Raw genomic sequence first — 22,731 nt, forward strand, 5'->3', positions numbered from 1 at the left:
GGATCACATAGTGAACACAAGGGCTTCAGAACACTGTGTACCCAATCAGATTTGGCTGCATAAGATGACATCACTGAGGGAAAACAAAGCCAAATGGAAGAGACAGTAAATTAACAGAAAAATATTTTCACCGGGATTGCCAAAAAAACAAAAAAAAGATGGGTGGAATGCTTTTCAATGCAGCAAAACCGCTCATAAAATTTTAGTTTTATACTAATTGTTCAGAGCAGTTTTGGCTCAGTTCAATACAAAAATGTCCTGGAAGTTATAAGTTAAAAAGAGGCAACCTGGAAGATTACACAACACAGGAGGGAAGATGATGGCCAAGGTTGCCATGGGCACTAAGATCTATGAAAACAAAAGGAGGAAGAGAAGTCCACCATCTCCCAGCCTAAGAGACTAAAGTTCTTTTGAAAATAGCATTCCAGATCATGTCCCTAGTTCTTCATGCCATCTGGTAAACATTCAGAACATGTTTTTGTTAAATTTTACCCATTATGTCAGAAAAATACTAGATTTATTAGGAGCAATCAAGGTGAACGAAGCAGTATAACTTCCGTGCCTGTTCTGAGGACACATCGATGCAATCTGAAAGGCTTGGGTATTGTTCTGTGAACGCTTGTTAGTCCTAACAAAGATGGCAGTTCTTCTGACCTTGTAATTCTTGCTCAAATGGACCAGCAAACAGGGCTACCAAACTCCAGGTTGGGCCTGGAGAGCTCCCAGAATTACAGCTGTTCTCCAGACTACAGAGATCAGTTCCCCTGGAGGAAATGTGCTGGATGTTACAAGTTAGAACACTTCTGTTTAGTAATACTGTGTACTGAACCACATGTTTGTTTGTATCCTATCTGCTTAGAGAGCTAGAAAGCCCGCCAGAAGCTCCAGTCTCCATTAGTCTTAGAATGAGTTAAGATGTCTTCATTAGACCTCTGCCATGTAAGGGACTCTAAGTTAGTCTATCTAGATGTGAGGATGTAGAAATAAAGCTCTTTGTTATTTTTCATCCCGTGAACCTTTTACCCATGTTAGGATTTAGTAAACTTTTTATATTTTAAACTACCATGGACTCAGACTCATTTATACTCTGCAGACTCTGCTGATTAACTTTATAAGAAATTAAAATAAACTAACAAAACTCCAATAAAATGGCACCTTCCTAGGGTGGCTAGGGTATCACGTCTGCACTGAGCTCACCCTCCTCTCCAAACTCTACCCACCCCTGGCACTGCCCACTAATCTCCAAGGGTTTTTCCAGGCCGGAGTTGGCAATCACATGGCAACACTGTTAAGCAACATTTGAGATTATTTATTCCTGTTCCCAAAAAGTTATCCAATACCTTCAATAATATTATTGTTTTTATAACCAGTCTCACTAAAGATTAACGTGCTTCAGTAAGGTGTGAGCAGCTGCTGTTCGCAGCAGATAAATATGCAGCGCAGAGGCAGGAAGCTATACATTCACTGCAGATTTGTATTGCCATTTGGAAAACTGAGACGGAAAGGTTAACAACGTGGCCCAGAGCTACAGAGTTAGCAAGCTGCAGAGGTGGCCTTGAAACACAAGTACTCTTCGCATAAGTAAAAAACCCAACTGCAATTGTAAAATTTTTGCAGTGCCCGGGCCTATCATTTATTACTTAGCCATTTAAAAAATCCTAAGAATTCCATTAAAAAAATGTTTTTACCTACTTCTGCGACGGTTTCTTGTCTCCGGAGCCTTTGTTTGTTCTGCCTTATGGTAAATGCTGTATCACCAGCATAAAATGAGTTGCCAACATACTCTAAAGTTTATTCCATTCCTTAAGCATGCCAATTACATCCTGTACTTCTGAAATCTTCAGCTTATTAGAAATACCATCAGCCTCAACAAGTCCTTTACAGGCAAAGGGTCAGCCTGCACTGGACTGTAAGGTCATGTTTTCCGGTGCAGAAAAGGAACTTCGTTGTTCACTAGGGAGCTAGGCAAATTCTGTTTCTGCCGGGGGGGGACGACGACTATATACGACAATTATGGATTTGTTCATATAAGATTTTACTCTAGGCAAGGCTTAATTTTATTTATTACAACATTTATATCCCACCTCTCTTCCTGCTTCAAGGCGGCCTACAATAATAGTTAAACATCCCTAGCCAAAACCAAAGATAAAATAGCAAGCTTCAAAACCCCCCTCCCTCCCCCCTTAGGAGAGCCAGTTTGGTGTAGGGAGAGCCAGTTTGGTGTAGTGGTTAAGTGCGCGGACTCTAATCTCGGAGAACTGGGTTTGATTCCCCACTCCTCCGCTTGCACCTGGCTGGATGACCTTGGGCAAGCCATAGTTCTGATAAGAGCTGTTCTTGAAAAAGAGCAGTTTCTCTCAAGAGCTTTCTCAGCCCCACCTACCTCACAGGGTGTCTGTTGCGGGGAGGGGAAGGGAAAGGAGTTTGTAAGCTGCTTGAGACTCCCTTGGGTAGTGAAGGGCGGGGTATAAATCCAATCCCTTCTTCTTCTTAAAGGATGCCTGCCATTCAAATCCCCTTAAAAGCACTGGCAAACAGGCTGGAAGGGATGCCAGCCTCCAGGTGGGACCTGTGGGTCCCCAGAATTACAGCTCATCTCCAGACTAAAGAGATCAGTTCTCCTGGAGAAGATGGATGCTTTGGAGGATGGACTGCATGGCATTGTATCCCATTGAGGTCCCTGTCCTCCCCAGGCTCCACCCCCAAATATCCAGGAGTTCTAATGCTACTGCATTATCAGCCTACTAGTGGTCCTTGGAACCATCTTGTGAAGCAGAAACTCATCTTCTTAGAGACTGTGCATTCCATAGAACAACAAGCTGACGTTCAGCTGGGATGCACTCAAAGCTAGGGTTGCCAGGTCTGGGTTAGGAAACTGGAGACAGAACTGGAGACAGAAAAGCCTGGGGGGCTAAATTTGGGGCAGTCTGGTTCAGCCTTGGGACCAGGCCTGTAGCCAGGATTTTGCGGCTTGTGGGGCAATTTTTTTCTGGGGTCTTTTTAAAATTTTCAATACAGAAGAAAGCCATTTAGCCAACAGAAAGCTGTTACCAGGACAGATCTCTAAATTGCAAGCTATCAACCACTTTAGATGACAGTTCTCAGCTGACACAAGTTAACTACTTCTGCCAGCCTAAGCAACAACTCTGATAACAAGCCGGCAGGTGGAGGTGATGGCTTCTATAGTCAAGAAAGCTAACACTTAGGCAGAAAAAATCTCTTAAAAGAGACCAGTGTCTTGACACAGAGTTAGAAGGGATCCTAGAGGTCACCTACTCCAACCCCCTTGCTCAGTGCGGGAAGTACTAAACTACAGCACCTCACTCTGCCTAAAGGAGCACACACCTTCCCAAAATGTTTTAAAATGATTGAAAAAAGCATTTACAGGAGAAATTCATGCAGGGCTGTGCCTTTAAGAAAAGGGGCACCACTGTATACTAACGAAGAGAACAGTGTTGACGAGCATGTACTTGACTTTACCTCACCATTCAGCAGCCACATTAGAAAGAGGGATGTCAGAGTGTAAGAGACTGCCTTTGGGGCTGATGAGTGAAAAACCTCAAGGAACTAATCCCGTTAATCCAAAATAACCTTGGAAGGGTTAATTATGAGATTAATGTTACCTGTTTTGAATCTCAGACCATTCTGAATGTGAGGAAAGCATAAGCATCAAATGACAACACATTTTCCCCTGCTTCCTTCTGCAGCTAAATGCATGATTCAGTCAGAAGAGAGATATTATGTCCTACTGACTCACTATGAGTGGAAGTGTGTGTTGCACATGTCTGCTAATGTGTTGTTCAAGGGCTGACTGTACTAACTGGCATACAGAATTTCATATTTTGAAAACTACAGCTTTCACTTTTTAAAAAAGTTTCTTAGCCGTTGTGGTTTCAGATAAAACTAGCAAACATGTAAGCAGCCGTCTAGGCAAAGCTTCTAGCAGTGAGTGGAATGGGACACCAATGTCACAGAATATTCTCTAATTTTCTGTTCCGTTGCTTGTCATAAAGGTTCCCTTTTATAAACAGGATTTTGGAAAAAGAATAAATTACATTTAACAGCATCTTAAATGACTTTGTTGCCTCAGTGTCTTCAGAGGGGAGCAAACTATACTTTCTGTCTACATTCTGAGAAGGTTTTACTGTTCAGAGGGATGTTGTTCTCTATTAGACCAAGACCCGCTTCGGGCACTATAAAATAGATCATTGAACTGTTTTAACTCAAGCTTGTGTGGGGAAATTCAATATACACAGCAAATTCTAATTTAAGACCTAGACCCGCACTTCCTTTTAGATTCTTTTGTACATTCTAAGCTTCAAATCCCTGGGCAGCCAGGAACAATCTTTGGGGGTAGGAGAGAAACCTTTGCTGCCACTAATGGAAAATTTTCATAAATATCAGGATCTGACAGCAACCAAGGAGCCATTGGCCCAAATTTCAAATGCAGCAATAAATGACAGTCATATTGGCTGTGGTAAAGAAGACAGAATCAGGTATTAAACCCTAATATTGAGACCAAACACTATCTCCTCTTACGTCTTCAAACAATGATGATGAATGGATATAATCAGCTCATTCAAAATAATTTCTTCCTCCCACCCTGCTACATGACTTAACCATATCAAAATCTGTGGCAGGATATGAGCTTTTGTGAGTCACTGCTGACTTCTTCAGATACATCTGAAGAATATATCAGATATATCTGAAGAAGTGAGCGGTGACCCACGAAAGCTCCTACCCTGCCACAAATTAAGGTACTACTGGACTTTCGCTCCTTTCTACTGCTACAGACAGACTAAAACAGCTACCCATCTTGAATTACCATATTTATAATGCCTTTCTTCTTCTCCACCTATGTTACCCAGCAGCTCCAAAACTCCAAATCCTTTGATGCGGTGATGCATTCATTCCAGGCAATTCTTCCAAAGACATCTCCATCAACATCTTACACCTCAATCTGGAATGCATCTGCCCAATGTTGATTAGCCCGATGGAAAGTATAATTCACTTCCCATAGAAACCAGACTCAGAACCTCAATTTGTTTTACCGATTACTCAGATTAAAATATCAGTTTGTAATCACATTTAATAATCACGATGGGAGAGTTGGCAGCTCTGACTGATGATGAATTCTGGCACTAGATGAAAAGGAGACCTTCGCAGGGCCCATACACGTACTGGCTGATTTGTTCAAGATACAAACTTCTTGAACAACTGCTTCAGTTCAGCAGACTCTTAAAGAAGCTTCACCTACTCAGTGAAAGTGGAGACAAATGAAAAAAGGAGCCTGCACCTCAACTCCTAAGCCTTTGATCATAAGACCCTTAACTAGGTAGGGGCTCTTTATTCTTTCCCAGAGTGCCCTTTTTCAGCTTCCATATTGAATGATGCTTAGGAAGCCACTCTCGATAGACACCTTTATAACATATGGTTAGACTAGCTTAAAGGTCATTCTAACAAAAGAATAACCCTGCTGGATCAGGCCAGTGTGGTTCATCCAGTCCAGCATCCTGTTTCACAGAGCAGCCAAACCAGTAGCCCGGGGGGGATAAGCATATGGAGCAGAGGTCCATCAGTGGCTATTAGCCACAAGGTATAGATAGGGACTCTGGGGCAAGTGATGCTCTGTCATCTTGGTGGTTGGGGGGGGGGTCAACAGTGGGATGGCTTCTAATGTCCTGGCCCCACTGGTGGACCTCCTGATGGCACTGGTATTTCTGGCCACTGTGAGATACAGAGTGTTGGACTGGATGGGCCTTTGGCCTGATCCAACATTGGCATCTCTTATGTTCTTATGTTCTTAACTAACAAGGCACAGAGGCCGGGGCCTTCCCCTGATGCTGCCTCCTAACACTGGGATTCGGAGGTTTTCTGCCTATGAATACGGAAGTTCCCATTAGTCATCATGGTTAGTAGCCATCGATGGGCCTCTGCTTCATGAATCTTCCCCCTTTTAAAGTACGGTTGCCAACCTCCAGGTGGTAGTCAGAGATCTCCTGAAATTATAATTGGTCTCCAGGTGACAGAGATCAGTTCTCCTGGAGAAAATCCTCAGGCTCCATCCCCAAAATCTCCAGGTATTTCCCAACCCGGAACTGGCAACCCTACTTTAAACCCTATTTAAACCCATTTTCTCCAGGGGAACTGATCTCTGTAACCTGGAGACCAGTTGTTATTTCAGGAGATCTCCAGCCACCACCTGGAGATTGGCAACCCTAAAGCCATTCTTGTTGGTGGCCTACACTACATCCACTGGCAGAGAATGCCACCATTTAATTATTCGAGTTATGTTCCCCTTTGTCCCTCCTGAATCTGTTGCCCATCGACTTTATCAGGTGTCACTGGGTTCTTGTGCTGGGAGAGGGAGAAAAAGTTCTGTCGACTTCCACCGCCCCATGCATACTTTTACAAGCCACTCTCAGCACACACACACACACACCGCTGCCGTTTTTCTAAACTGAAAGGTTTCAGAATCTTCAGCCTTTCCTCACAGGAAAGATGCTCCAATTCCTTAATCAACTTAGTTGACCTCTTCTCTCCCTTTTCCAGCTCTGCAATATCCCTTTTTTGAGAAATCTAGTTTTGTGGGATCTCCAGAAGAAAACTCAGCACAGATAACCCAGTAGCAATGCCCAGAATTGTTTTGGAGAAGGTATGGCAGTTATACTGGTATGAAACGTTCACTCTATTGTTTTCTACTTATATTATACCTTTTCCTGCATTGCTTAACATAATCACATCTATGCTTTGTTTCAGATTTCTATCGTTCTAGTCCTATTACATTGCTCATTTGATATTTTATCCAACTGATTGCATTGATTTACACTATGCAATCTGCCTTGAGTTTCAGTGAGAAAGGCTTACTATAAATAAAGCGGATAAATTTCTACAAATTTTTACGAATCCTATGAACTTATGAGTTGGTAAAGGAGAATCTAGCAGAGAAGATGATAATTCCACATGCTCTGTGTTACAGTGCAAACCTAAACAGAATTACACCCCTCTAAGACCACTGAAGGTCAAAGAAGACGGGGACGGCAAAGGATGAGATGGTTAGACAGTGTCATAGATGCAAAGAACATGAAATTGAGCAAACTTCAGAGGACGGCGGAAGACAGGAGGGCCTGGCGGGAGCTGGTCCATGGGGTCGCGAAGAGTTGGACTCGACTGTGCGACTGAACAACAACAAGACCACTGACTTCAGTGGATTCAGATGTAACTCTACTCAGGCTTACATGGCTAGTTGCACAAAAAATAAACAAGCCGTGTGCATCTGACAAAGCTGGCCCTAGCTCGTGAAAGATTATGCTAGCATAGAAACTGGCTAGTCTTTTAAGGTGTCACAAAACTTCTAGCACAGAACTTTGGAATACCCCAAAAAACTTCACTGAACATGGACTGTACATGGACAAAAACCAATGCGCTGCCTGCCTTCCACTCCCCCTTTCCAAATACACAAAGACTGTAAGCAGCGTAGTTGACCATCGCATCTCAAAAAACCAAAGCTGTGTAATACCTGTCTGCTAGGACCAGCCAAACTGTTATAAAACAGGGAACAAGCTTTAATGTTCATAAGGCTGGACAATCAGTGTAAGAAAGACATCCCCCCCAAAAAAAAAACAGTTAGAAGAAAAATATATTTCTGGTTTTGTTGTAGCAGCCCTGCCACCTGTAGTAACATAAAATGGAATACTTACTTACTTCTTAGGTTTTCTTTAGGCTGGGGACGAGAACAAATTAAGCCAAAAGCTTTGTAGAAAAGATGGGTTTTGCACATGAGAGCGGCCTGTTCACGGGAACTGTGCAAGGTACGGGACAACTCTAAGCGGGCCTGGCTCTGAGCACTACCTGGCTGAAAGACTGGCAGGGAGCCACCTGTAAACTACTCTGCGTTCCTTTAAGAAAAAGAGAAGAGATTGGATTTATACCCCGCCTTTCACTACCCAAAGGAGTCCCAGAGCGGCTTACAAACTCCTTTCCCTTCCCCTCCCCACAACAGACACCCTGTGAGATAGGTGGGGCTGAGAGAGCTCTGCCAGAAACTGCTCTTTCTCAAGAACAGCTCTTATCAGAACTATGGCTTGCCCAAGGTCATCCAGCTGGCTGCATGTGGAGGAGTGGGGAATCAAACCTGAACCAGATTAGAGTCCGTGCACTTAACCACTACACCAAACTGGCAAAGCACAAGGGTAACACTTGAGCCGTAACTTCTGCAATCTACAAGACGTGCCAGCTCTACCTGCAGAAGTCTCTGAAGCCCAGAAAAGGGTCGAACCAGAACCCCAGCATTTTATTTATTTAAAACAGAAGCCACCGGTGGAATCTCTTGGCCTTGTGAAGCATGTAGTTTTATTTTGCATAATCTGAACAAATTATGCAAACTAAGAGGGATATGCAAATCTATGGGGTTTATATGAATTTTTATACAGGTCAAAGGGGTCATCCCTTAGCACGGAATTCACATTACCTGAGAATTTAAAGAACAAGACGCAGCTAGCTTGGATCCTGGTTGGTCTTTAGGTGTTTTTATTTATATATTATTATATTTATAATATACGTTTATACCCTCCTTACAACATCGCTCTCCCCTCTAACATTTTATCATCCCAACGACTGTGTGAGATGGGTCTCCACTGAGAGAGAGTGACTGGACCAAGGTCACCCAGAGAGCTCTCCAGGCCAGCACTGGCAATTCAAGGACTGTTTTTCGGTACTCCAACCACTGCACCACTCTGGCTCTCGTTTTTTATCCTTCCCTTCCTCCAGAGAGTTCATGGGCTCTCATATTCCAGCTGCCTATGTGAGCGGACTGTTCCTCTGAGCAATGACAGCACCAAGCAGACCTCTAAAGACCGAGGGGGGGGGGAGCGAATATAATGACTGAACAAAAAGATAGGCTAACTTGGCTAAGAATTAAAAGTGGAGTCAAATTTAGCTGAAGGTGTAACTCACAAACAAACAAAGCTTCTGCCCACTCACCCCCTTCCACACACTGGTGCCAAAATTAACAAGCTCCATTTCCTGGTAGAGCAACGCTTGCTGACACCATCAAAATTACCCCCCCCAACTCATCAATAATGCTAAGAGCTCTATCCTTGAATCATAGGAGCACTATCTGAGTAGGGGAGAGAAATTCTCTCTCACACACAGACACACACCAGCAGCCACTGGAAATGACAGCAGGAAGGATAGAGGGTGTCATGGAGCTCAGGACTCTGTGTCCATCAGAAAGTTTAAATTCTGTGTTTGGGGGCCTGCATGAATTATGCACATTGAGAATGTCTGCATTATTTCTTTAACTGTAACCTTTCTAATGGTTTCATGGCTTTTGGTCGCAAGATCTACTTCCTTGCACGTTCCTATCTATTGGGTGCATTTGGTATGTTGCCTGTCTTGGCCCCTCTCACTCCCATCTTATGCGAAATTTACAATTCATTTTTAAGGTGTCCCTGCCTGAAGGGCATTGACAGGAACAAGAAGAAGTTCAAGAACTGTGAAAACAAAAACCTCGACATTAATAAGCGGCAAGAATGAGCTGTGGAGTGGAAAGAGCAGCCAGATGTGAAGAGAACTGGCTTCAGAACCTAGAAGAGATGGGACTCGGTAGAATTTTTCCCAACTGCTTTGACATTGGAGGTAGCTCCTCTCTCTCTCAGCCCAGCTTCCAAATCCCACCCAGGCACATGGGTATTTTAGGGATCTGGTTCTGCCATGTTTTCTTGTAGTGATTATGAGAATGCTGATTTAACTCACAAGGGTCACCTTGAAGACTGGAATCTCGTGTGTTTAAGGATCAAAACAGACAACACGCTGGAAGATCTAGGAGGAACAGATGTCCAGCGTGTTTTCTACCGCTAAATAAGAAATAGCAGATGAGGGGCCTTCTGATTTGGATCAAGGCCGTGACCTATAGGTGGGGAGGGGCAGGAGGGGGATGCAACTCTTTTCTCCATTTGCAAACCAGATCTTGGAACTATTGGTCCAAGAAATCCACAAGGTCTCCCTAAATGGGACAGGTCACGGTTCCAGGTTCTGTGTCGGGACGCTAGGGGGAGAAGATCAAAACTACCTCACAGCCTTGATCCAATCCCCCCTCCCAATTCTGTTAGTGGAAAAGTACATTCGAGTCACAGTCAACTTATGGCATTGGCAACTCCTCAAAGGGTTTTCAAGGAAAGAGACGTTTAGACTTGGTTTGCCATCGCCTGCCTCTGTGTAGCAACCCTAGACTTCCATGGTGGTCTCCCATCCAAATGCTAACCAGGGCCGACCCTGCTTAGCTTCCGAGATCTGAAGAGACTGGGCTAACCTGGGCCATCCAGGTCAGCCACAAATGCAACTTAGCAGTTAAAAATTGCTGGAAATCTGCTCACAGAACAGCCAAATGACCCGCATCTTGTTTGACTCAAACATTCCGTCACGTTCTTTTCACAACTCTTTTTATTGTTTTGTAAAATACATTACAAATAATACAAACCTATCGGTCCAAGATTTCAACATATAACATCTAAGCAAATTACTAACAGTTTGACATCTATCCACACACCATACAGCACTATTGCAATACTGTGGGTTTATCATCTCTACGCTATAAATATAACCACTTATGGTAAATCTGTTTAGCCGGAAGTAAATCGTTCGTCACCATATAATCTAACACTGGGGCCCAAACCCTAACAAATTTAGTGTAAGTGGGGGTATTACTATTGTTTGCTCTCTTCAGGGAATCCGTAATTTTCGCCATTATAAACTGATCGCAGACTTTATCTTGCCACGCTGAGACTGTGGGGGGAGAAGGGGATTTCCAGGCCGCTGCAATTGTCAACCTAGCAGCAGCTAGTAACGTGGCTGAGTCCTCAGTAGATCCCTATGAATTCTACCAAATAAAGTAATATCAGACCACAGGCCCATCTAGCTGCACTCTTCTGACCGGCACCAGCTCCCTGAGGTCTCAGGCAAAGCCAGGAGGGTGATATAAGCAGCAGCATCGCTGCCATCCATGTCAAAGTAGTGCGCTCCCTCCAATAAGAGTGCAAAACAGTTTAGTAAAAGGCCAAAAAGAGGACACTGAATCGCAGGTTCTCTCTCCGATCTAATGGAGAGGCACAGGGCATTTGTTTTTCAAGTGTTGTTTCAGAAACCCGTATGAAGGGCCTTTCTCGAAAAGCAATTATTGGTGTGTGGGGCAGGGCAGGCATCCTCTCGAATGGAGGCCGAGCCGGTCATTCTGCCGGCTGCGTTTTGCTCACCTTGATTGTAACACCAGGCAGCCGCAAAAATGACTCCGACTCTATTAGTTTGCTGTTGCTTTTCCTGACCTCTGAACCCTTTAAACAAAGCAAGACTGGTGAATTATAAATCAAATCCTCCCACTGTGCCCTGAGCCACGTGGAATAAAAGGCAACAATTAATATTTAAGGGGAAAATACATTAAAGATTTTTAAAATACAAGGGCAAATTCCCGCCCTTAGTGTCTTTCACACTGTGCTGGGGGGGTGGGGGGAGAGAATGGGGGAAAACATCCTCCATACTTTCAAGGCCTTCTTACAATAGGATACTTTCAAAGGCAAGGCTATGTTCCCATTCTGCAAGGAGCCCAAAGCATTCACCCTCTTTATTTACCAACCTCTCTGCCACCTATCAACAAATGCTTCCCTTGCTTCAAAAAACACATTTCATTACAACACATTTTTTATCTTCAGTGTAGCATCATTTGTCAGTGCCTCGGAGAGCAAATTTTTAGAACAAGGGGGGCATATAGGGAGGGTAAAGACCCCACCTTCTGCACCAGGCTCCAAGTGAGGGACCACTGCTATGGTCAATTCAAACCATGTTATAGTTATACTATATTACTATAGTAAACCTATTATTTATATATATATATATATATATATATATGTATATATATATATAGTAAATATATAGATAGGTATATATTGCTATAATAAACCTTGTTTACGAAACATGCATGCCAAAGGCACAAATAGCTTTGCTTAACACAAGGTGACTGACTGGCACTGTTAACACAGCTATCATTATTCGAAAGCAGTTAAAAGGAACCAGAGCAAATGTTCTTACAACATGCTGCTTTTTTTTAAAAAAAAAAAAATCAGTCTTGGATGTATCTAAGCATAGCTCTTCAACATGCCATTTAAACCTTATTGACAATCTTGCCCATGTCTGAAATCTGAAATGGGTCCCCTGAACTTATGGTCCCAGCTAGCTCCATCTCGCCAGATCTCAGACTCCAGCCCCAGTTGGTACTTGCATGGGAGCCCACCAAGGAAGCCCAGGGTTGCTACACAGAGGCAAACAATGGCAAACCACCTCTGTTAGTGTCTCTTGCTTGAAAACCCTACAAGGTTGCCATAAGTTGGGTGCAACTCGACAGCACTTTAAACACACACACCGAACTTAACTAATCAAACATACTGCATGTTGACATATTTCTGCAAAAGCATGGCAGGTGCTCTCCTTGGTTCTAAGGGGGGGGGGGACTGCAGAACTGCCACCACACATCACCAACTTACTCCTAAACCAAAAGGGAATCAAGGTGAAGTCACAGAGAAGGAATAGTCTATCAGTCCCATGGAGCACAGGTTCCTCTGCCCATTCCTAACCATGTCAGGACTTGAAATTCTGGGCTTCCAGCTAAGCCAAGGCCTCTCTCCAGACCGGATGATTGTCATCTGGGGACCCACCACAAAGTTCTGGCCAAAGGATGGAACTGCAGGGAAACAATTAAAGAGGCCTCCTGAAAGCAATATGCCAGAGCAGGTCAGGTTTGCTCCCTGGTCTAAGAAATGGAGACTTCGGTGCTTCTGGTGATGTACCCCATTCCCCATTGAGCAGTCAAATTATCATCTTAGCAGTAATGGGGTGAGTGACATCCTATTGGATGATGTCGTCTTTTCTCTTTTTGAGTCTTAGCTCCACCCCTCACTGTGGCCTGGTAGAGGTTCACCTAGACTCCCAGACCAGTTAGTCAGTCTATGTCAAGCACTTAATTTCTAAAGTAAGACTGGCCCACGGCAGCTCAATAAATTCCAGAAGCATGTGGAATAGTTCTGAGTACGGGCATTACAGGATGAAAGAGATAATACTCTGCAGGTACTCTCTCTATTTTATTATCATTCCAAGGCTCAACTGTAGCATTTCAGCACAGGGAGCTGTCCAATGTATCAACCGCCTCATACACTCGTTCTTAACTCTTGGCAACCAAGACATGGCGCTGCTTTTCTGCAACAGACATACTCTTAAAAAAAAAAAATTAAGAAAAATCCTGCCCTTAATGCTGTTCTCTATCAATTATTCAACAACTCCATGCTGATAATGAGATCTAAGAACAACCTTCAGGTTTTTGTGAGCTTCACCTTTGATCTAGGGGTTGTCATTATCTTTGTGCCATAAGTCATGCAAGGCAGTTTCCTCCCCCCCCCCGTACAGTTCGGCTAAGACTGTACCACACACTCATTGCTGTAAAGTGCCTGTGAGAATGGGGAGCAAAGCCAGCCCGAGGCACATGCGACACCTGAAACAGAAAATCCAAATGACTTTTCTCCTTCCCTCCCACTCCCACAACCAGAAATTAATAAAGACGCTAGCTCCTGTGCCAGCCCCACTGAAATGAATGGAACTTCCCCAAGAGAACTGCCCCACAGATTGTCTCTCAGTAGGGTTGCCACTTGCCAGTCTCCAGGTGGGGCCTGGAGATCTCCTAGGATGACAACTGTTCTCTAGAGTACAGCGATCAGTTCTCCCGGGAAAAATGGCAGCTTCAGTGGATGAGGTCTGTGGCTTTATACCCTGCTACCTCCCTAGACCTTCCTCTCCTCAGGCTCTACCCCCGAAAATCTCCCAACCCAGATTTTGCAATTCTTCTGGTTACACCTGTTACAGCCCAATCGTATGCATGTCTACTCAGAGATCAACCCAGCTCTGTTCATGAGAGCTTACTCCCAAGTAATCCGATGTCTCTTATTCCAATATCCTTAATGACACCCGACATCCAATGTCAGATGGGGAAAGTGAAGAAAGGCAGATGGAGCGATGGCAAACAAAGCCAGGTACGTAGGATGATGACAGGCTTATAATGAACAGCCACCCAGAGGGCTGCCTCGGGAGATCTGTAGCTCTAAGGGACCAGGGAGGCGAAGTTTCATAAGCTGGAAAAGAGTTCACTCTGTCTTTTTTAAAGTCACCGGTATGCCACATATAAGTCACACAGGTACACGAGGGCTAGTAATAAATTACTTCGGGGTGGTCTGGTGGGCAAGGATGTAGTGTAATCTAACGCATTCCGAATAGCGCTTCTCAAAAGGCATTTTACGAAACAGTCTTTGATTAGTTATGCTCCACCGTAACTATGATGCATTGTTATCGTTGACCTTCCCATTTCACAGACGGGGAAAGTGAAGAAAGGAGATGACTGTTGCGTATACATTGTACCAGGGGTCATTTCGTAGAAAAAGAGCTAGGGGAACTCATTAGCATAACTCATTAGCATATGCCACACCCCCTGACATCAGGGGCCCGGCGGTGGACCTGCAAGGCCAGTGGGAGTGTGAGGAAGCCCCGCCAAGGCCCTCCCTGGCCCCAGGCAGGCAGGGGTGGGGAGAGGCGGGGGGGAAGCAACTTACCCTCCCTCTTCTCCTGCCTCCTCCTGGCTGAATGAGGGCTGGAAGTGGGGCGGCCGGAAGCAGGGGGTGGGGCTTCATCATGTGCCCCGCCCCCCTGAACCTCACACGGGGGAACTGCGTTCCCCCGCGTTCCCCCCCGAAATGACCTCTGCATTGTACACATATTGATCCTGAGTCTATAATTGTTCTGTCACTCTCAATATGATTAACGTGGAAGAAACATGAGGAGTTTTCCTACAGACGTTGCATCAGAACATACTTTGGTCCATGCTGAAATAAATGATGACACTGACTTCCCATTTATATCCCACCTTTCTTTCACTGAACTTGAGGCAGTGTACATTGAGTTGCCAGGTGGTCTCCTATACAGGCACTAACTTACTAGCTCTTACTAGCTTCAGCAAGAAAAATTCAGGTGGGCGGCCATGTTGGTCTGAAGCAGCAGAACAAAGTTTGAGTCCAGCGGCACCTTCGAGACCCACAAAGTTTTATTCAAAGTGTGAGCTTTCGTGTGCAAAGCACACTTCTTCAGACAAAACGGAATAAAATCTCCTCAAGGGTTACTTACAAGAAAAAAGGAGGGTGGGGGGGCTGCTGTTAAGAGAGGCCACTCAGAGCTAAGATGTATGTGCAGAGCTGAAACTGGATCAGGTGGCCGGGAAGGTCAATGGATGGCAGCAAATTAGCAAGTAAATGCAAGGGTTAACAAAAAGATGTGAGGATTAAGCTAGAGTCCAGCAGTACCCCCAAGCCAAACCCTGTGTACATGGGAGAACAGAGACTTGGCATGCGCACACTTCTTCACACACATTGCAATAGATTTCCTCATATATTGCACGCAGGTGGGGGGATTAGTTGCCAGGAAGAGGTGATTAGAGTCAAGATGCGTAAGTAACAGCTTCAGCAAGGTTACTGTATCCTGTGTCTTCAAGCCATACCCCGGGACTAAACAACCCGATTGAGCCTGATTCATACAACTATATTCTACATCCAGAAGTTAATCTGAACTCATGTTGCAGTGAATTGCCAATGTTGGTTTGGATCGGCATGATGGTTTTACAAATAAGTTAAGGTACTTAGTTCACGACCTAGCACATACCAGTCCCGTGTACTTTGTAAGGATTTTTGGGGATGCAGCAAGTTCTGATCCGTACCCGCTCAGAAGTATTTACAAGATTGGCTAAACACATGAAAATCTGCTGGGAAAGTCAATTTGCATTGACTTCAACACATATGTGTGTGTGGTGGGGGGTGGAGAACGACAAGAATGGGCTGTGTGGATTAACTAAGCATGTACAAAACACTAATGATTGTGTTAATGGGATAAAACCCAAAACAAACCATGACTATGAAAACAGAGCAGATGGAAACGTATCTACCTTATTTTGCCTTCAGTTATCACTCAATGCCTTTCCCAAATTCAAACAGTTTGCTTGTTATCAGCTAGATTTGTGCAGTACCCTTGACTACTCTCTTCAAGGTCACTCAGGATGGGAGGCAGGAAGGGAACACAAGACATTCAGACGTGGCCATGAGAGAGAGAGCATAAAAACCTCAAAATGAACATTTCAACTTCTATTTGCCTCACCACACTATTTTATTAGTCTCATTCTGAGTGTCTCTTTCACAGATTTGTCTCATCTTGACAGCGTTCGGTCCTCTACAGAGCTGCTTGCTCCAGACCTGCTCCCCCCACCCCCCAAAAAAGAAAAGAAACAATGTCTACTTACATGAGTGCAAAATCTCTCTGGGGGGTTCCCACAGGTGATCTCTGAGGGATCCACTTTCACTGTCATGTAGTCCTTCATCTGCATCGCCTTAGGTTGGCAGGCGTAGAACTCCCACATGGGCCCATCATCTGTGGTCACCCAGGATTTGCAGATGTCATACTGTCCCATGACCAGCGGGAGGCAGTGCAATAGGAAAGCAGCGTGGTGCAGCATGGTAGCGGGGACCAAGCACCAAATTCCTGGGCAAGGGGGAGGCCAAGAGTCTTGAGCAAGGCAGACACCAGCTGAGGGGAGGCTGTCTGGATCAGCATGGAATCTCCACGTCTAATAGAAAGCAATGGAAGCTAGTGAAGTCCAGGGAGCACCAATCATGTCCCAACTTTGTATCTGTATTTAGGCAATCGGGAAGTCTCTGCTATGGAAGCCAAGGTTACCGGCGATTCAGTTCGGAGAATGTGGGTCACACTTCCCACGTTTGCTGATCAGCAGTCAAAAGCCTTCCTTAACTTCATTTTCCTTTTCCTTCCTTTCCTTTGGAGAAAGGATCTTCCGAATCAGTGTGAAAATATCTAGAGGTGACTCTCCTCAGCCAAATCAATAGAGCTATCAGGTTTTGATGCCGAAATGAAATCTGACCGGTGCAGGAGGTGGAGGTGGAACCGGAGATGCTCTACAGTTGGGACTAGATCAAGTTTTCTTCAACCTTTTTCTTCGGCTGCAAAGTGAATCTTTCTAAAGTGCTTGCTGCTGCAGTATGCTTTAGGTGTGTGTTGTTTTTTTTTAAAGAAAAAAACTTTATGTAAAAAAATAGTGTAGAAGCATGATGTGGCGCTTTGAAAGTGCGTAAATAAAATCTTTGGGAATATACTTTCCAAGAAAATAACTGTACTTTTTTCAAGCAAAAATGTGAGCTGGCAAGTTTGGCTATTGTCTATGGAAACAATACTATGGGCATCTGATTGAGAAATATGCTCGTGGAATTTTCTTTTTAGTTTTCCCTCCAAACAGTTGAGGCACTCATCGAGAACAGCTGCTGGTTGATGTCACCTTCCACCAACTTCATGTGAAGCATCCAAAGCTTTCGGCTACAGACCAGGCATTTTCTTGAGATCCTGCTCTACCACCTGCAAAAAAAAAAAAGGGGGGAGGAGTCAAATTTACCGAGGAAACAAATTAACAACAGAGAGACCCCTACAAAAGAATTTAAAGCAGAGCGTAACTTCCCCATTACAAGGATTGTAAGGAGGCAGTGCACTGAATAGCCGCTCATCTGTTATTACCCAGAGCAATGACAATTCTCATAATATAAAGGAAAGGAGGGGAAAGAACTGTATATGGGCAGACACAGGAAAGGAGACCAGGTATATCTTAAACCTGATCAATCTTCAAAAAGCCATAAATAACACAGATGGACAACCAGAGACAAAGTCCAGCTTCCACCTGGAGGATTTATTTGGGCAATGAAATTTAATTTAAAAAAAACCAATTTGAAAGACTAATCACATTTTAGGCTCTCCTAATACACAAAGAGCAGTGACCTCTCCTAGTGTTCATGGGAATTTAATCCAGCATCTCTGCAATCTTGTGTGCTCTCACTCCAATAGAGCTATTATGGGGGGGGGGGAACCTCAATCACAAATCAAAATGAGGAAGAACAACACAGGCACACACTCACGCAGTAAAGCCAGCGCTTTCACTGCTACACACACACACACACAGAGCAGATCCTAGAGAGGGTTCATTTTTTGGAACCACCTCTCGAGCACAGAATAAGTCTCTTTTATTCCACAACTTTCATGCCATTAAATGATCGCTTGAATAGGGTGTACTGTATTTCTTTCATGATCTCTCGATTTCTGTGCAACATTCTAGGTTACATCTTTAGGCACACACAGAAGAGAGAGGATTGTACGTCCATAATGCCAGTGTCTCTTTTCTCCCCCTTTAAGGGAAAAAAAGAGACTGAAAGCTAACCTGCTTAAGGTACTTCATTCCAAAAAAAACCAAGACCCTCTCTTTCCTGCTTCATCATAGAGCTGTTTACAGAGCTGCCTTGGCCCAGAATAAACTTCCAAAGCCAGAAAAGTCTGGTTGCTATTTTTGAAGTCATGAGTGAATAAACGGGGGTTGAAGGGGGGAAAAGAATGAAACGGAATGACACAAAAATTTCTCCTCCATAAGCTCTGCTGACATCAGGTTTGCCTTTTCAATGCACAAATATCACTTCCTTATCACAGTAAATTCGTCACCGGCTTTTATGATGTTCCTAACAATAAGAAACATAAAGACTTTGTCATACAAACCCACAGGGTTTTTGTTAGGGAGGGGTGCTTTTCGCTAATGGGAAAAACATTATGTCAGTCTGACAAGGCTATTTTCATAACCACAGAGAAATCACATTTTGCACTGGAGCAGTACGATGAAGAAAGTTGAGCTCTGAAGAACCAATAATTATCAGCTGCAATGTAGGTACATGCTGGCAATAAAAACTATTTTCAGATGTCTTTAAAGAGAGCCAAATACCCAAGTTGCCCCTCTGTTCAATTTGCTGCTCCAGCATTTGAACATCACAGGTGTTTTACAAGAAGCAGATGCCCAGTGTTGCCCTCAAAGAATGTGGTCTAAATCACAATCCAATGCTTCTTCCCCCCCCCCAAAAAAAGACTTAGAATTAGACTTGGCTGCAGTTGGCTTCCTTTCTGTACTGCAAAAATAAATCTTCACCTGATATTATTAAGGAACTGCACTTCTCGGAACCAGCGGAATCAATGGCTTTATTTTCTTTTAAGAGTCGACAGCAGTCACAAGGGACTGATAGCCAGCCCCACAAAATTAGATTTCATCCGGGTATCTGGACTTTGTTCTTTTCAACTTTATTGGATTAACATGGTTTTGAAATAAAGAGGCAACACACGGTTACAACACCCTGCTGGGGAATTAAATGCAGAAAGTAAACTTAATGGTTCACTTTGCAATTAAATGCAGTCTTTCCCAGAAAGGGGACTTGTTTTGTTTTAAAGCCTGAGCATAAAAACAGAAGGCAAAAGAAATACCTTTGGAAGCGCTTGTCACCCCTCCCCCCCTTGAACGGACGATATCATTTTGATTCATTAAACAAATTTAGGAAATAGACCCCAGATATGTATTACCTAGGAGACATGCAGACGCCACACTGAAAAATTCTGGAACAGTTCAGTCCCGCTCCTCTCTCTCTCAGAGGTACCTGCCATCTTCAGTATATATTTCTGGTCTCAGGCAGTTCAGCTCTTCCCTCCTCAACTCTGTTTCTAAGGGATCTGTTACACAGAGACATTTAAAGGGCTATGGATGGAAAACAGGAAACGGTGGCTGGGTAATCCGATGGTCTCTTGCTTCTCACCAACTTATTTGGGGGGGTCTTAAAAATCAATTAGATGATGACATCACTTCTCTGGCAAAAGAGTGCAAGGTCTACAAGCAGTGTGCATGGCCAGGATTTTGCAACTCACCTTAAAACTGGGAACTGGGGGGGGGGGGGAGCTGTGCTAAGAGGCAGATTAGGTCGTTTGCGAATTAAAAGCCCAACGGCAAGATACTTGGCTGATCAAGTCCTTGCATTACTGCCAGGAGGCAAAACTGCAGGCATGGCAAACCGCAGGAGAGTGGCTAATTTCAGAAAGTTTGTGCAAACGTTCAATAACAGGATGAGGGCTTTAAAAAAAACAACTGTCTATGTCAGTTTAGGCTTGGGACCTTGAGTCTCTCCTTGTCCTTGTGATTTTACAATACGCTCCCAAATGTGGGAGCTCCATGCCCTGTTCTCTTACAATTGGCATGAGGAAAATGAATAATCTAGCGTTCTGTTCCGATGCATCATGTAAAAGTGATTAAATGAATACCTTTTACTCTGTGCCTTCCGCTCTCTCTCGCTCACACACGCAGAGGAAAACCATGCAATACATGCTCTCAGAGGAGCCAAACCTAAGTGTTTCTTCTTCATCTCCTGCAAGGATTATTCACCTTTCCTAACAACGACATCCCAGTTGCATTAAAACTGCACTGAACACTGTGAGCACTCGGTGCGTTCCAGTCAAGAAGCGGGAAAGGGGCAGGCAGAAGTTTCCGAGGCAGGGTTGGATGCGGCTCTAAGAGGCAGGAATTGCTCTGCTAGCCGGGAGGCTTTTCCCGAGGCAGGAGAACACGAGTCCAGACTCCAGGAGCACCTAAAGACTAACCAAATTTATGGCAGGGTCGGCGCTTGTCGTGAGTCACCGCCGCATCTGAAGGAGTGAGCCGTGACTCACGAAAGCTCCTGCCCTGCCAACCAATTCCGTTAGTCTTCCAAGTGCTCCTGGACTCTTGCTCTTTTCTGCTGCTGCTGCAGACAGACGGACAAAAGTGACCCTCCACGAGGATTTCGTTGCAAAAAGGCAAAGAGGCGTTGGGTTTCGCTTGCACCCCTCTCCGCAGCTGCAGCAAAGGACGGGCTCACAACCGAGCCCGCACTCGGTGCAACATTTTGAGTTAGTGTTACAAAGGCGTCTTTGCAATCCAGCAAGCGCGCACGTACGCACGCACCCCCCCTGCGCCGCATCTCGACCCGGGAGAGAGCGAGCGAGAGCGGGAGAGCGCGCCCCGTTAGGTAACTTTTCCTCCGCTGAGCCGGCTGCGGGTGGAGGCTGGCCTCCTCGCCCGTCGCGTGCACGGCTGCCGCCTCGCCTTCTTCCCCGGCTCCTCTCCCGCCCCCGTCGCTCGGCCGCTCTTACCCGGATCGGCTGCTGGCTCCTGGAAATCCGGCGCAGTGTCGGCTCGGGGAGAAGGGCAGCGCGGGGGGCGCCCGAGGAGGAGGAGGCTCCCCCCCCCCGGCGTCTTCGCCCGTCCTCGGGGGCCCGGAGAGGCTTGTGCGAAAGTTGCGCCACCAGCCCAGAGGGGCCCTCGGCGGGCTTCCCCGGGGCGGGGACGGCGGCGGCTCTTGCGAAGAGATAAACAAGTTCAACTTTTCTCTGGCAGAAAGAAGACGCCCCACAAGACCCTCCTCCTGCCCCCCGGCATGCCTCCAGGTGATGCTTAACAACAAGCCCGATAACCGGGGCGGGGGCTCTCTCCGCGGCAACCTCTTCTCCCGCCGGGAGGTTGGGATCCCTCCAAGTGAGCTCAAGGGCAGGAGGGGGGGACCCGGCAGTAGCGAACTCCCTCTCCGGGCCAGTTCAGCCCGCGCCTCCGCTCCTTTCCCCCTCACTTTCCAGCCCCAGCCGAGCTTTTATCCCCGTGCCTGCTCCGGGCTGCGTAACTTCCTCCGTGGCGCTTCCACACACCATCCCACCGGCGAGGCGAGGTGGCTCTCTTAAAGGGGCAGGGAGGAAAATGCGGGCCGGAGCGGGGGGGAGGGCTGGGTGGGGTGGGGCGGGGCCGCGTGCCGGAGAGAGGGACGGACGGACGGACAGCAGCCAGCCCGGCCGGCCAGCGAGAGGGCGAAAGGCAACGCCAGCCCCCTGGCATGCTGCAAAGCGTCGCTGGCAATGGCATCGCTGCCAGGAAGCCGAAGGCGCTCCGGTGAAGAAGCATCTCCTGGCCGAGCCCGAGGGACCGATCCCTTCCTTCCTCCCCCCACCCCGGCAGCCCTTTCCCCGTCTCTCATGTGATAAACGCGCCTACGGAAACCCATTGAATAATGCACAGGATTCAGGCTGCCCTGTCGTTATTACCATTGCAGGCTGGATAGATTCATGCCACATTCGGCTGCTGGAGCCCAAAGAGGAGTTCCGAGCCTGTGGCAGAGCAGGTCTGCTTCCAAGGCCAGACCAAGCCCCTGGGCCAGGACAGCTCATGCCCCCCCCCTGCACCCCCTGGAAGGCCCACAGAAAGAACTCTTCCCTGCCTTGGGTGACTCCCACACAGCTATGGTTTCTGGGGGTTTCCCAGTTGCAGATGCCAGGGCTGGGGGATTTCCACACAGTGGGTTTCCAGCATTTCCCCTGCCTGGGTCCCCTGCAGTACCCGCCACCAGAAGGGCTTTGAGGCTTTAAAAAAATAACTGATTGGCATAGTGATAGGAAGAGGAAGAGATTGGATTTATGCCCTGCCCTTCACTACCCAAGGGAGTCTCAGAGTGGCTTACAAACTCCTTTCCCTTCGCCTCCCCACAACAGACCTGTGAGGTAGGTGGGGCTGAGAGAGCTCTGAGAGAAACTGCTCTTTTTCAAGAACAGCTCTGACAGAACTATGGCTTGCCCAAGGTCATCCAGCAGGAGTGGGGAATCAAACCCGGTTCTCCCAGATTAGAGTCTGCGCACCTAATCACTGCACCAAACTGGCTCTCATGTTGATATGTTATATCAATATGTGAACTACCAGTTTCCCCAAATCCACCCACAATGGGG

At 45.8% G+C, this 22,731-nt stretch overlaps 1 protein-coding gene across 1 annotated transcript in view; it reads right to left on the bottom strand.

Annotated features, from left to right (window-relative positions):
• NTNG2 (netrin G2) overlaps nt 1-16,585 on the bottom strand; it is a 128,796-nt gene extending 112,211 nt beyond the window's left edge. The window contains exon 1 of the mRNA XM_015421594.1: nt 16,373-16,585. Within this exon, the coding sequence (XP_015277080.1) occupies nt 16,373-16,585 (213 nt within the window). The remainder of the gene's footprint in view (nt 1-16,372) is intronic.
• Nucleotides 16,586-22,731: the final 6,146 nt, after the last annotated feature.

This window comes from Gekko japonicus, unplaced genomic scaffold, assembly GCF_001447785.1.
Source record: "Gekko japonicus isolate JY-2015 unplaced genomic scaffold, Gekko_japonicus_V1.1 scaffold1642, whole genome shotgun sequence".
Taxonomy (NCBI): domain Eukaryota; kingdom Metazoa; phylum Chordata; class Lepidosauria; order Squamata; family Gekkonidae; genus Gekko; species Gekko japonicus.